This window comes from Oenanthe melanoleuca, chromosome 5 (genome assembly GCF_029582105.1).
Source record: "Oenanthe melanoleuca isolate GR-GAL-2019-014 chromosome 5, OMel1.0, whole genome shotgun sequence".
Lineage (NCBI taxonomy): Eukaryota > Metazoa > Chordata > Aves > Passeriformes > Muscicapidae > Oenanthe > Oenanthe melanoleuca.
The window spans coordinates 21,575,548-21,588,618 of NC_079339.1; the positions used below are offsets into that span (position 1 = coordinate 21,575,548).

Sequence of the window (13,071 nt, forward strand, 5' to 3'; positions counted from 1 at the left end):
CTTTCAGATCCTCTAGCTGTAACTGCAAACACTGGCTTATGCCCTCCTTTGACTCCCTGTGGCTCTCAAGTACCTCCTGGTCCTCAAGCTGAAAGCTCCATTAAGGAGTTTCAGATTTTCTCTTGGGCAGCAGTAGCCCAGACGCTCCTAGATACCCTGGATAAGGACACAGCCTATTTGCTTCTTTCTCTATTACTCCACATCTCAGTGTCTTCTAGGCAGATAAAATTGGAATGTGCTCTGCTCTCTTCTAGCCCATCTGTTTGAGAACTTCTTAATCCTTAAGATCAAGGAAATTCCCTTTTCTGTTTTTTCATGCAGAACATACCTGCTCTCCACTTCAACTTGTACTCTGACTTACTAGACCAAGTTTCTATTCATTGTCATTTGGTTTTTCAGGTGTATCTTGTACGCTTTTCTGGAAGGTAGGGGATCATCCCATCTATTGCAGGCTCTGGGACAGAGCACAGGGAATGCATAAGTTACAGGATACCTGAAAGCTGTTGTAAAGTGGGGAGGGAGAGTTTGGTCACCTGGTGGTATCTGCTGAGGCAAGACAGCCTTGCATGTTTTCTTGAGCAACTGCACAAATACCTTGTCCTCTGTCTATACCCAGTGGGCAGCCTTCTACTTTTCACATGTTTTTATATGTTGTACTGTGCACCTTCTGCTCACAAAGTGCTGCAGCTTTTTATAGGTGTATTGCTTAACTACCATAAGTGTAATGGCTCTTTGCTAGCTTTCTAAAGGCTCAAAGAAGGGTCTCATATGAATAGTAGTATTATTCTTATTTTAGTTTTCTATTTATAGTACTGTGTGTATAATTTATAGTATAATTTCTGTTTATAGTATTCAGATTTGTCTTTGCCTTGTTCCTTAGTGTCTCGGTAGTGATTTCAGGAAGCTTTGAAGAGGGGTTGAAACAATCCTAATGAAAAGTGTATAGTACAAAAAGGACAGTACCAATTGAGCAAGTTTGAGAATGGTGTTTGGGTCCTTTAAATAACTTGCATTTCACAAAGCATCTGAGTGGCAGTGAAGACAGCTGCAGATCCCACAAAACAGTTAAAAATGAGCACGTGTGTAAAGTGTGTGACTTGGGCTTTGCCCATCCAGTCCATTTGCACGTATGAGATGAGCCTCTAACGTTGCCCTTAATTCTGTGTCCTGTAAAAAAACAAATGTGTGTGCTAAACATTAGAACAGCTGTGTTCAAAAATAGACCATTTCTATGCCCCCCCCTCCAGTGTTGAACTTGATTTTCTTCTGACGCGATCACAAGACTGCTGCTGCAGTAGGGGCTTAATGCTATTTACGTCGTCATTTGACATAGCAACATCTCTCAGGGGATTTTTAAACAATGCAGCTGTTCAGGGGAGATGAAGAGGTTGAGGATGGGAAAAAGAGCAGAAATAATTTCATCTGCCATTAGGGATATTGGAGGGGGGAGGGGAGGCAGCCAGCAAACCCGTGAGTTCAGTAGATTCATGATTCTGCATGAATGGATGGCAGGATCATGGGAGTCTCGGCTTTCCCTTGAATGGGAAGGAGCATCATGGGAATCTGGCTGCTTCTAATCTTTTTTGTGAATGATTCTTTTCCCTTTAACATGGCACTGGTTTTTATGAATGGCTCTGGGGGCAAAGTGCTGCAAAATCCTTCTTGAGCTGTATACAGGTCCCTTAAGGAATGCTAGGGTGGGAGTCGAGTGCAGCGGAACAGAGATGCTGCAATGTTAAGCTACTATTCTGCTCTTTTGAAGTCTGAAGGGACATTGTACTGTTTTTAATTCAATATAATTTAGCTTGATGAAAGCAGAGTTGCTTTTTATATGGAATATTTTTACTACTTGTCGCCTTCTCTTTCAAAATGTAGTTTCCTACATTTATTTTTCCTGTTCTAGTAAGGCTGAAGATGACAGCACATCAGAAGGGCTTTGGAATGATCAAATTTGAAATTCCACTCTTCTTGTTCACCCACACGTTCCTTTTATGGTACATGTTCAAAAAACTAAAGATTCGAAAGTTTTATGAGACCAGAAGTAAGAATGGAAATGGAGGGCAATAAAGAATTGTTTTGTATTGTCTGAAGCAACTCATTTGCCATTTGGTTTAAATTGAAAAAAAGTGTTCTTGTTGAGCTGTATGTGAATACTGGTGTGTACATATGCTTTCAGATTTCTCCATTTTTTCTGTTTAATTCAAAGGTGTATAATTTGCTCTCTCCACCTTTCTTGTCCCTTACAAACAAAATGTGCTGAATCATTTGACAATTTCTTTTCTTACCAAAAGTAGTTTAATGTGCTGCTTCTGTGCAGGTAATGTTAAAATTCAAGGATTCCCATTGCAAAGGTTAAAATGTTTTGTAAAACCTAGTAACTGATTCAGTCTTAATATCTGAATGGTAAACTATTTCAAACTTAAACTTTTCAAAACTGTTTTTTTTCCTAGGGGAGAAGTACAAAGTGGAAACAAAAGTAATTGTGGCGGACTTTGGAGCGAGAGAAATTTACAATGGAATCAAAGCAGGATTGGAAGGCCTAGAGATTGGTGTTTTAGGTTTGTATCTGATCTTTCTAGATCTTTCATTGTGGTGGTTTGTCTTGACATGCCTACTAACTTCTTCCCATACTGAAGTTTATTGAAACTAATTCACAAAAGATATTATTTGTCTGACTAAGGCTATGTTGCTGCATGCTTGAGATGTTTTCTACCTTGCTGTTGATACACTACATGAGACGGTGTGTTGGAGTCTAACCTCACAACAGTGCTTGCATGTGTGCCTACTTTCTAGAAATTTGTAATGTTTATTGAATGTGTTCAGTGTGTTATTCTGTGATTGTTAGAGGCTTTCTACTGAAGCTTGTGACTGCACAGTCTGTGATGTGAACACTTGGGGCTGTTGAGCCTGGAGAAGGTCTCTCTCAGGGGAGATCTTGTTGTGGCTGCTCAGTACTTAAAGGAGGCTTGTAAGAAAGATGGGGACACTTTTTAACAGGGCCTGTGTAATAGGACTGTTGCAAGGAGCAATGGCTTTGAGCTGAAAGAGTGTAGGTTTAGATTAGGTGAAAAAGAAAAGGTATTGAAACATTGGATCAGGTTACCCAGAGAGGTGGAGAATACCCCATCTGTGGGAACGTTCAAGGCAAGGTTGGATGGGGCTCTGAGCAACTTGGCCTGGCTGAAGATGTCACAGAGATTGAACTAAATGACTTTTAGTGTCCCTTTTAACCCAAACTATTCTATGATTCTATGACCTAATGCTATCTTAGATCCTAAGCAAACTTCACATACTTATCTTAGGAGACATTTAATTTAGAAGTAGAGCTCTGTGGGAGAACCGTGAACTTTTAATTACAGAGCTGTTAAAATTCTGTCATTATAATAGAACATCAAGTAACTGTCTCCTGCTTCAAAAGGCTTAAGCCTTTTCTGGCCATGTTAGTAAGCTGTGTTTCTTTTGCTGATAGGAGTACAATATGCCTGAGTATGGTTTGCTGCATCACAGTAGTGTAGGTGGTGTGGGAGTCCTTGAAAAGACAAGTGATCCCTCCAGTTACTTCATCAAATGTAGACTTAGGTGATTTCATATAGATGTTTTACCACAAGCTAAGAAGAGTTTCAACATAACAGCAGTTTACCTGAATCTTTTTTTGAGCAGTGGGGTAGAGGCAATTGCTTAGTGGTGTTTTGGTTTGTTTTTTTTTTTTTTTTTTCCCCCTTGGAAACATATTATGTCTGTGCATTGACTATGGTCGATATAGAGATGAGAACTTATGATGATTAAACACATGAAAAAAAATCATGTGGCTCAGACATCTATTAGTACCTGCCATCTGATAAAGCACTCCTCACTAAAAATATACTGTAATATACTGTATGAACTTCGTTGCTAGTAGATTAAGCTTGTTGTAGAATATTTGAAAATAACTCTCAAGAAAATAGTGCATATAAAAATGCAATTAAAAAATAATATTAAAGGATAAACCCCAGAATGCTCCCTACTACTTTTAACAGACTTGAGTACATACAACTCATGGCATCTAGTATTTAATTGCTATAAAATTTCAAAGCCATTGGAGTACCTTCAACTGCCAAGGATGCGTTTTGTGTAAAGAGAGTTGTGACACAGCTGTGAATGCTTTGTTTCTTGTTTCTGAAGGAAATAAGTTCCAAAGAAACTTTGAAAAGTGAAATTAATGTGCATTCTAATCTGTCCTGTCAACATCCACTTGGGGAGGTGCAAGGCTTGCAAGCTGCCTGTCACGTAGCAATTGCTGCAGAATGGTAGGTTGTTTAAATGTCTCAAAACATCACCAAACCTTTTACTGTGCAAGTTACATATCCACACTGGAAGGGTTTTTATTATTTCTTAGGCTGTGATTAGGTTATAGTGATTTAAAAAATCATGAAAATCTGACTCTTTATAGCCTTGCACAAACTGGGCACTAAAGCAGTGTGTATGTGTCAAATTTTGTGTAAGCTCATTACAGGAAAACAAAGCACATTCCTTAAACAGAGCCTGTTTCTTGCTTTTATTTGCATGAGCACCTTGGCTAAAAACATGGTAAAAATAGCAACTAAATGCTGTAGAGTTGTGTATTCTCTAGCTGAGTTCCTCAGCTTTTTTTTTCCTTGCAGCCACTGTCAGTGCAGGTTTACAAAAACCTCTCTTCTAACTAATTACTAGCAGTTTTAGTAGATCTTATGTTCAAAATCACCAGATTACATGATACATAGTTATTTTCTTTCCCCCAGTTATAGCTGTATTAATAGAAACCATTTGCCAATGTAATTTTCCCACATAGATGATGGCTACTCCAGGAAGATAGTATTTTAATTTTTTTATGGCAATAATTCTCATGCTTTAGTGCCTTATATTTTAAATTCTGTAATATTTGTTGCAATCTAGAATGCAGCTTTTGTTGAGCTGTGTTTTTCATGTTTGTGTGAGAGAAAACAGATTTAAATGAGAACCATCATAAGGGTTGAGTTCTCAGGTTCCAGCATATTTCCTTCTTTCAGGTCTCATCTGGAACAGTAGGTATGAGAAGCATAGGTAGCACAGCACAGTTGCCAGTGATCAATGCTGATTATTTTTTAACCTTCTACTTGGAGACATAGGAGTCTCCACATGCACTGCTCAAGAACGAGCTTCTAATTATGGAGTTGCATAGAGTCTAACTAAAGTACTTACAGATTGAAATCCCTGTAAACTTCTTATTTGGAAGCTTCTTCTCACCCACGTAGGAAGGCTAAAAGAGTTTGCATAATGTTTTGCTGTGTGTTCAAAACAGCGTCTGTCAGTGACTTCGAACATGTGCTAGCTACAGCAGTATGTTAAACAAGCAGAGGTGGGAAATATTCCTTTTGCCATTCTTAAATAGCTCTGATTCTTGAAAGGAGTTTGTGCTGGACAGTATCTTACCCTGTCGCTATCCATTTTTTTCTAGTTAAAATATGGTGGTACAACCCAAAACCTGATTTTTTTAATGGTCTGTTACAAACTTGCAGCAGAGATGATTGCAGAAAGTGGAAAGGTGCATATCTAGGACCAGCCTGCAGTAAGGGGTGTGAATTTCGCGTGACTGTCTCTGTAGCATGAATCATATAAGCATTCTAAATTTGGAGAGAATTACCAAGGTTAGTCCCATAACCCTGCTACAATTTATAGCCAAAATCCTTTCCAGAGAGATGGAACCAAAAATAGCTTATTTTTGGATGAAAAGAAGAAAAAATTTGGTTCACTCTGGCAGTAGCAAGACTGGATCTTCTTCCTTTTAAAAGCTTTTCACTCTTTCTATATATAGCAAATGTCGGCTAGGAATTTGCCAATCCCCTGTTCCCCTCAATTCCTCACCTCAATTTTTAAAGGTTATTTAAAAGTTAAAAATTGGAAACATACAGCATGACTAATGTACTTCCACAAATTCACTAAGATCTGGACTGAAAGAGCTTGAGGGAATTCTGAATGAAGTTGGCGCACTTTGCCAGAATCTCTTTCTCCTGTTTCTTGCACATTCTGCATCCCTGTTGATACTTAAATTATCTTTCAGGCTGGGTCTTAAAACGATAGCTTTTGGCACAGATGGAGGGGCTATTTTATTTTATTTTTCGAAAAAGGCATCAGTGCCTTTTGATGACGTTTCTTGTCCCCGTGCAGACTCCTGCCTGGAGGTGCACAGTGCTGCTGAGCATACATAGCACTTTGGGATTCTCTGGGGTGTAAGACACTATATAAATGTAAAATGTTGCCACAGCAACCACATGTCACGCGATTCACTTGCATAAGATGAACAACAGATACTTAGGAAGCGGAGATCCCTTTGGGTTGCTGCTTTTTGTCTCCATATCAATGTGCTGTGTGGATTTCAAGGCTGCAGAGCAGCACTGTTTTCCAACAGAATTAGAAGTTTTCTCCTGTCGGGGCTGGGATTTAGAGAATGGGTATCGGTTTCACGTCCGAGAATAAAACCGGGCGAGTGCAAAGTATTGTAAGAAATGCCTGCAGGCGGTTGCAGTGGTTGGATGCGGTGCGGGGGTGCCGGGGCAGGGTTTCCCGCGGGGAATCTCCGCGCAGGGAGGCGGGCGGTGCGGCTCCCCGCGGGGCGCGGTGCGGGGTGCGGGGCGCGCCCGCCCGGCCCGCCGGGCTCTGCTGCCACCTGCCGGCCGCTGCCTGCGCCCGGAGCGGCTCGGGCTGTTCACTGACCGGGACAAACGGGTGAGACCGCCTCGCCGCTGTCCCGCCGGGCAGCTGCTCCCTGCCGCGACACCCCCCTGCTAACAGAGGCAGCGGCGTGCCCCCCGAGCTGTGGGGCCAGGTGCTGGCTAGGGCAGCTTGTAAACAATGGGAGAACTACGGCTTACACGTGAAAATGGCCTGTCCGTGTGCTCCCGCATTCCACTGCGTGTGCGCAGGGATGCTTGCAGTGCAGGACACTTGGCCAAAGCACTTAGAATGTCTGAAATGCAACATTTCATTGCTTGGAAATTGTCATTAATCAGGGGGCATCCAAGTGATCCGATTCATCCTTTTCTTTCAGTCAACAATGTGGGAATGTCCTATGCTTATCCTGAATATTTTCTTGATATTCCAGAGCTGGAGAAGGTAAGTGCATTTGCGGTGCCTTTTAGTGTTCTTTTGTGGTTAGCAGATATTACAGAAGTATTTAGGTTTGGTTAAGGAAGCCACGTAATGAGGTTTCTGATTAGAATTAAGTGTTCAAAAGCTTGGAGATTTCCTTAAGCAGCATAACACAATGCTCATGTTGGCAATTTCACTTTTTGGTGTTTACATACGCTTTCCTGCTTCTTCTGCCCCTGTTCCTGGTCTCATCTGGCTGTTGTTTATGAGCTGCTTTAGCTTGTGCTGGGGGGCTCCTTATGTGACTGAAGGCAAGCAAGCAATTTTATGGATGAAAGCTGCATAGTGCACTTACAAAACTTAAATATGATCATTTTAGATTGTCCCTACATTACGAACTATCTTGGTTGTACTGGATACATCAAAAACTCTGATTATGAACAATTTTATTGGTGCATTATTTTCTTCCTGAAACTCCTGTAGCTCACTGGGCCCACTGTGGTTTTTTGTTTTTTGCTTAAGTGTTGTTAAATACATCTAGTGTTTGGTTCATCTTCAAATAAGCTTCATAATGTAAAAAAAAATAAATAAATATTAAATCCCAGTTTTTAATCTGCTGAATAAACTTGGAGTCACTAAAATGGTTAGGAGTATAATACAGTAGTTACTTTTTAAACATGTAAAAAGATAAGAATTCATTAAAGTTCATAAGTATTGCTAATAGTGTTAGGAAATAGTGTGTCAGTGTGATGCATTGGTACAGAACCATACAGGTGTAAGTCCCTAATCAAAGATGAAACCTGACCAAGAACAATTCACAGACTTTGCTCTGAAAGCCTGTCACTATTCCTGAGACTTAACCAGGTAGGCAAGGAGAAAAGATAGATAATTTATCCCAGCACTTAAACTCAGAGCATGTATAAATGCTGTTCAAATAACTTCAAATGAGTAAACTCCCAAAACTTTGTGTTCTTGCAGACGATCGACAAAATGGTTAACATTAACATCACGTCTGTTTGTGAGGTAAGTTACCAACAGTTCTTGATAATTCAAAACCAGAAAACAAGATTGTCTGAGGGAATTACTTTGATCTGTTAGACTACAGGTTCACTTTTTGTCTTGGAGGAACCCAGAGGTTCTGATTGTCATATCGGACTGTTCTGATTGTTGTGTGACATGTAATTTGTTGCAAAGATGCCTATTAGCTATTTAAAAGGAGCAAGTAAGTACATAAAACCATAAAACAGCACTTAATGCTTTTTCACAATTGTTCTTCTGGTTGTTCTTGTAAATACTTCATTCTTCTCCCCCATATCTGTGTTTCTTGGGGTGGGCAGCCCTTATCTCTCCATGGCTAAGGTTTTTGTACACTGTAGTGGGAAGGCACTTGAATATTTTTCTGAAAATAAATAAGCAAGAGGGAAAACCAAACTCACGGAAGCATGCATTAACTTTACTTTAGAAGTTACCTTCACTTTTTGATATTTAAACTGAAGATTTTCTTGAAAAGAAATCAGCATGAGTTCAGACTAAAACATATGGCTGTTCTCTTGTTGACTGACATGAGGCACATTCAAAAATGATGTTTTCATCCTAGTATATCAGAGCTTAAAAAGAGGGAATAGCTGCTTACATGTCACAGGGGTGCTGTGAGTGTATTACCAGTGTGTGCTAATGAAACTCCTTATGACTATATGCTAAACCTTCTTATGTACAGCAGTGTGTCTCTATTAGCTGAGGGTTAATCTTCTGCCTCAAAGTTAAAATATTAAAAGTTTCAAATACAGCCCAAAAGATTTAACTTTTTTGCAGCTCCTTCTGATTTGGTCAAGTACTAAATTAATCTAGTACAGTTCTTTTGGGGAGTCTAAACTCTGTTTGCTTTCCATGTGAGGAGACATAGCACCTCTTAAAACAATGCTTTAATAAGATTCTCGCACTTCATTAAAACATAGAAAAACGGTGAAAATGCAGTCATTGTATGACTGAATGGGAGCTGGTAATGTCAGCTTACTGCTGCAAGGTCTTGCTTCTGTGTGTGTTTTATTTGACATCTCAGAACTACTTGTTGGAAAGTTAGAAATGCTATAACAGTGAGTCTTCAGAAGCCCCTTTCACCTGGAAAATGACTGTGAGCCTGACAAGTACAGATTTTCTAGTTGACTGGGAAGGACAGCCCATGGTGTCTTGTTGTTCCCCTGCAAGATTTAATCAGAGAAGTCAGCTTTTAAGGAGTTTTCTCCTAAGGAAAGTTTATCTAAAGGAAGTGATTTAAGTTAACAGAGCTGCATCAGGTGTGCATCTGAAGAAGTGTCACAGACCTCTGCTGAGGTGTGAGGTCTGTGCTGTGCCAGCAGAGGGAGTGCACTATTCAGTGATAAAAGAATTTGGGGTGTCAGTTTTCGTGGGAGTATTTTGTTAGAGTAGACAAGTTACAGATTAACTACTTAAATATGTATTTCTGAAGATGGGAGGGTAGAGTAGTGGTTTAACTCAGCATACACCTAAAGTTCCAGAGATGCAGCTAGACTGTGTTGTTTTCCAAAGTAAATTAATGCTTCAGTTGTAGTGTCAGTGTTCAACAATTTAACAAAATTGTCATACAGCTTCTTGTAAAATTTGCATCCTCTCAACCCCTTCACATTCTAAAATGACTATTTTTGCACATACAGAAACTTATTGGAGATCTGCTTGCTGTGTGTTAATAGTGGTTTTGCTTCTGTTTGTAAACTTTTTTCTTGACTGTGAAGAGCTCTGCTATTGCATTTAATCAGAGTTTGAGCATAAGATTCCAAGCTTAAAAATGTTTTCTCCTGCATGAGCATGTTGTGTAATTAAACAGTAGGCACGCCAGATGCTTAGTGTTTTGGGGAGAAGAGCACATTAGAGATGTGTGCCATCTGTAAGACACTTTTTTGGGAGAACCCATAGAACTAGAGAATCATGGTATAAAAAAATAAATTTAGGAAAAGTCTGAATATCTTTTCACTTAGACTTTTTGGATGTAATCCTGTGAATATTAAGTTCTGTTTTTGAGATTGATACCATCTCTTATATAGATATATACACGCATATATATGTGTGTTTTTTAAAAACAATAATAGGAATATTCTCTCTTGTTGTCTGACTAAAACCATAAAGTTTGTGATGGAAGAAAGGACAAAGTTCTTAAGCAAGAAGCTGAAGGTCTGCTGAAATGTGAGAGTACAGGAGAGGCAGAACTACTACCTGTTCAGGCTCTGCCTGAGTATCTCCAGATCCTCATCAGATCTGTACTGTTATGTTCTAGAGCATTGGCATCCACTTCCTTACCTTTTGGACCAACCTTTCTCAGAGCCTAACAGATGATGATATTCCCTGTCCTCTCAGAAACCTGCACCATGTGCCATCAGCAGCACCTTTTGGACTGCACAGCTCTTCTGGTGTGCATGTCAAGTAACTCCAGTTCTGGCTGAAACGTCTCTTGGACTTGAAGTGGGAAAGTAAGGATAATTAGCAAGATAATAATTAATTGATTTTGCGGAAAAGTTGAAATCTGTTTTGCTGCCATAAATATAGGCAGTTTTGAAGCATTATGCTCATCTCTTAACTTTTTGATCCATCTTTTTCTTCATTAGTCAGCTCATTGGATTTCCTAGGGGATATGCAGTGTGTAAGAAGGGGTACACTGAGAGAGAAGACATCGTCTTCACAGGAGACAAATTTTCAGCCTAGTTGATACTGCTGTTTAGTATTTTTCCCAGTTGCAAAACATCTAATACTATGGAATTTTGGCAAGTGTTTTAATCATAATTCTAATCATAGTTCCTTTGTAGTAACTTCATCTTCTTGAGTCGATTCATCTTTGTATTCTCCAGCCTTTAGTTTCACTTGGGAAAACAAACTTGATTTGTCTATTGGCTTAATGTCCTGAAAGCCAGGAGTGCTAGAGCTGCTGTCCAGTGGAAAAAGTGGGTAGGTAATGAGCACAGAGAATAGCTTTAAGTGCTTCAGGGAGCCCTTGTTTCGCTTTTGAAAGCTGGAAGAGTTACTTGGTATGGAAGCAACTGCAAGTTTGTTATTTCTTTTGCAGCATCATAATATGCTAATTGCATTGGGAGTGAGGCATAAACTTATGTTCTTTTGAAAAATGAGCAGGACTAAATAGTTGAGGGAGTGCTGGCTTAGCGGTTGATTGATTAAGCAAAGAGCTGGATTGGCTTGCAGGCTATTATATTGTGGGGGGATGCAAATTTTAGGCTTGCAGGCCAGGCTTCACTGGCGAATTGGCATTAACAGACAAAGTGGGAGAGGAAATTATGTACATGTACATCCCTGGTGTCTGTGGTAGTCGTCACGTTGATGACTTTACTCATGTTTTACACTATGTGTCAATACAAAAGGCTAATAGGCCTTACAGCATCAAGGATTTTTGTTGTCATATTTGAGATTACTTTAATTTTCTTGAGACTTCAAAATACATTCATGTTGAACTCAGAGATCTGGTGTCAGCTGCCCCCATAATGGAGGAGTAGTGAGAGGTGAATTCCACCAGGTTGTGAATCCCAGGCCGGACATGGCAATAACTACTACAAAATCTGAAACTGTGGGTTTAGGTAAGAAAGCAACAACAGAACCCACAACCAAAATAAAATTGAAAGGAGGGGCAGAAGTCAGTGTATTTGAGAAATAGGGGAAATGTTCTTATGCAGACATGTGTGTTGGAAGAAAGAAAGCCTGGGGAAAAGACAGTAGGAAACGACATCCTTCTCTCTCTCCAGTGTGCGTTCAGGTGGGCTAGTGCAGCCTAATACCACATCTGTAAAGGTACTTTACCAGAAATCGGGTGGTAGTTGCTTGTCTCTTGCAAGAGCCCTATATGAATTTTTGTATTTGCTGTGGAAAGGCTCACAGTAAGTGGAACAAAATTCTGAGGACAGTGGCAACAGTGACTTGTGACTTTTGTGTGTGTGTGTATTCCAGTCTAGTCAAGAGATTTTTTACATTTATATTCAAAGTCATAGTCAAAGAGGGGGTTGATGATTTAGCCAAGTACATAATACAAGTTTAAAACAGAGAGGGACAGTTGCCAGTGCTTGGAAAAGGAATAAGCATCCTGCGTAGATGGTCCAGAGGGAGATATTCAATGCGGTGGTTTCCCACCTTGCTGACTTTGAAACTGAGAGTATGATACACAGAAAGCTGGATCAAGGGAAAGGTAGCCATGATAAATACTTTTAAGCAATAGCAGAGATGCACTGGGGATTTTTGTTCAAAGTACAAATAACTTGGGGAATTCAGGAAATCCTAGAGTTCTGTGGCTTTCTGTAGATTTGGGGTTGACACAAACACATATTTTACCTCTTGAAAAGAGCAGCCTTATTATTTGAGCAGTCTTTGTCCTGTGTAAAGGGCAAGAGGAGAAATATGCTTATTTTGAGAGCTTTCAGTTTTTAACTTGACTCCAAAAGTTTGTGGCTCTAAATAGGAAAAACTTTCTCTTCTAAAACTGTCCATCAGAGGAAAGTCACTGAAAATGAACAGGGCTGATCACTTTCTTAGTTATCTTTTTATGTCTGGTACCCTTGACATGGCCATGTGCTACTGTGTGAGTTGGTCTAAGGTCAGGTTTATTTGCTAGTTTTTACAAATATAAAGAATTCTTGTTTGGCTTGGGGTATGAGCTGCATTAAGAAGTTCCTGTTTCAAGAGAGACACATTAACAAACTTTGTAGATACTGAGAATAGGCCTCACTATCAATTTAACTACCCGTGCCTGAAAACAGTTCCTTAGTTTTTCAGTGTACCATCTGCAGGCAAGGGTTCCAGTTAACTTTGTTAAGCAGCTACAGCATTTGTGAACTTGTGTGAATCCTCTGCCCAGACACTCTTGTCTTATGGTAGCAAGTGATGTTTCTGTACAAGAGTGGGTGCACCACAGGGAGTTCCTGATCCTTAAAGAGTTAGGTTGCTCTGAATTGTTAAAATATCACCCCAGGTTTGTGAATG

General features: G+C 39.8%; 1 protein-coding gene across 1 annotated transcript in view; it reads left to right on the plus strand.

Moving 5' to 3' along the window:
• Window positions 1–13,071, plus strand: part of HSD17B12 (hydroxysteroid 17-beta dehydrogenase 12) — an 81,182-nt gene that overhangs the window by 46,944 nt on the left and 21,167 nt on the right. The window contains 3 exon segments of the mRNA XM_056491924.1: window positions 2,451–2,558; window positions 7,043–7,107; window positions 8,062–8,106. Coding sequence (XP_056347899.1) covers window positions 2,451–2,558; window positions 7,043–7,107; window positions 8,062–8,106 — 218 coding nt within the window.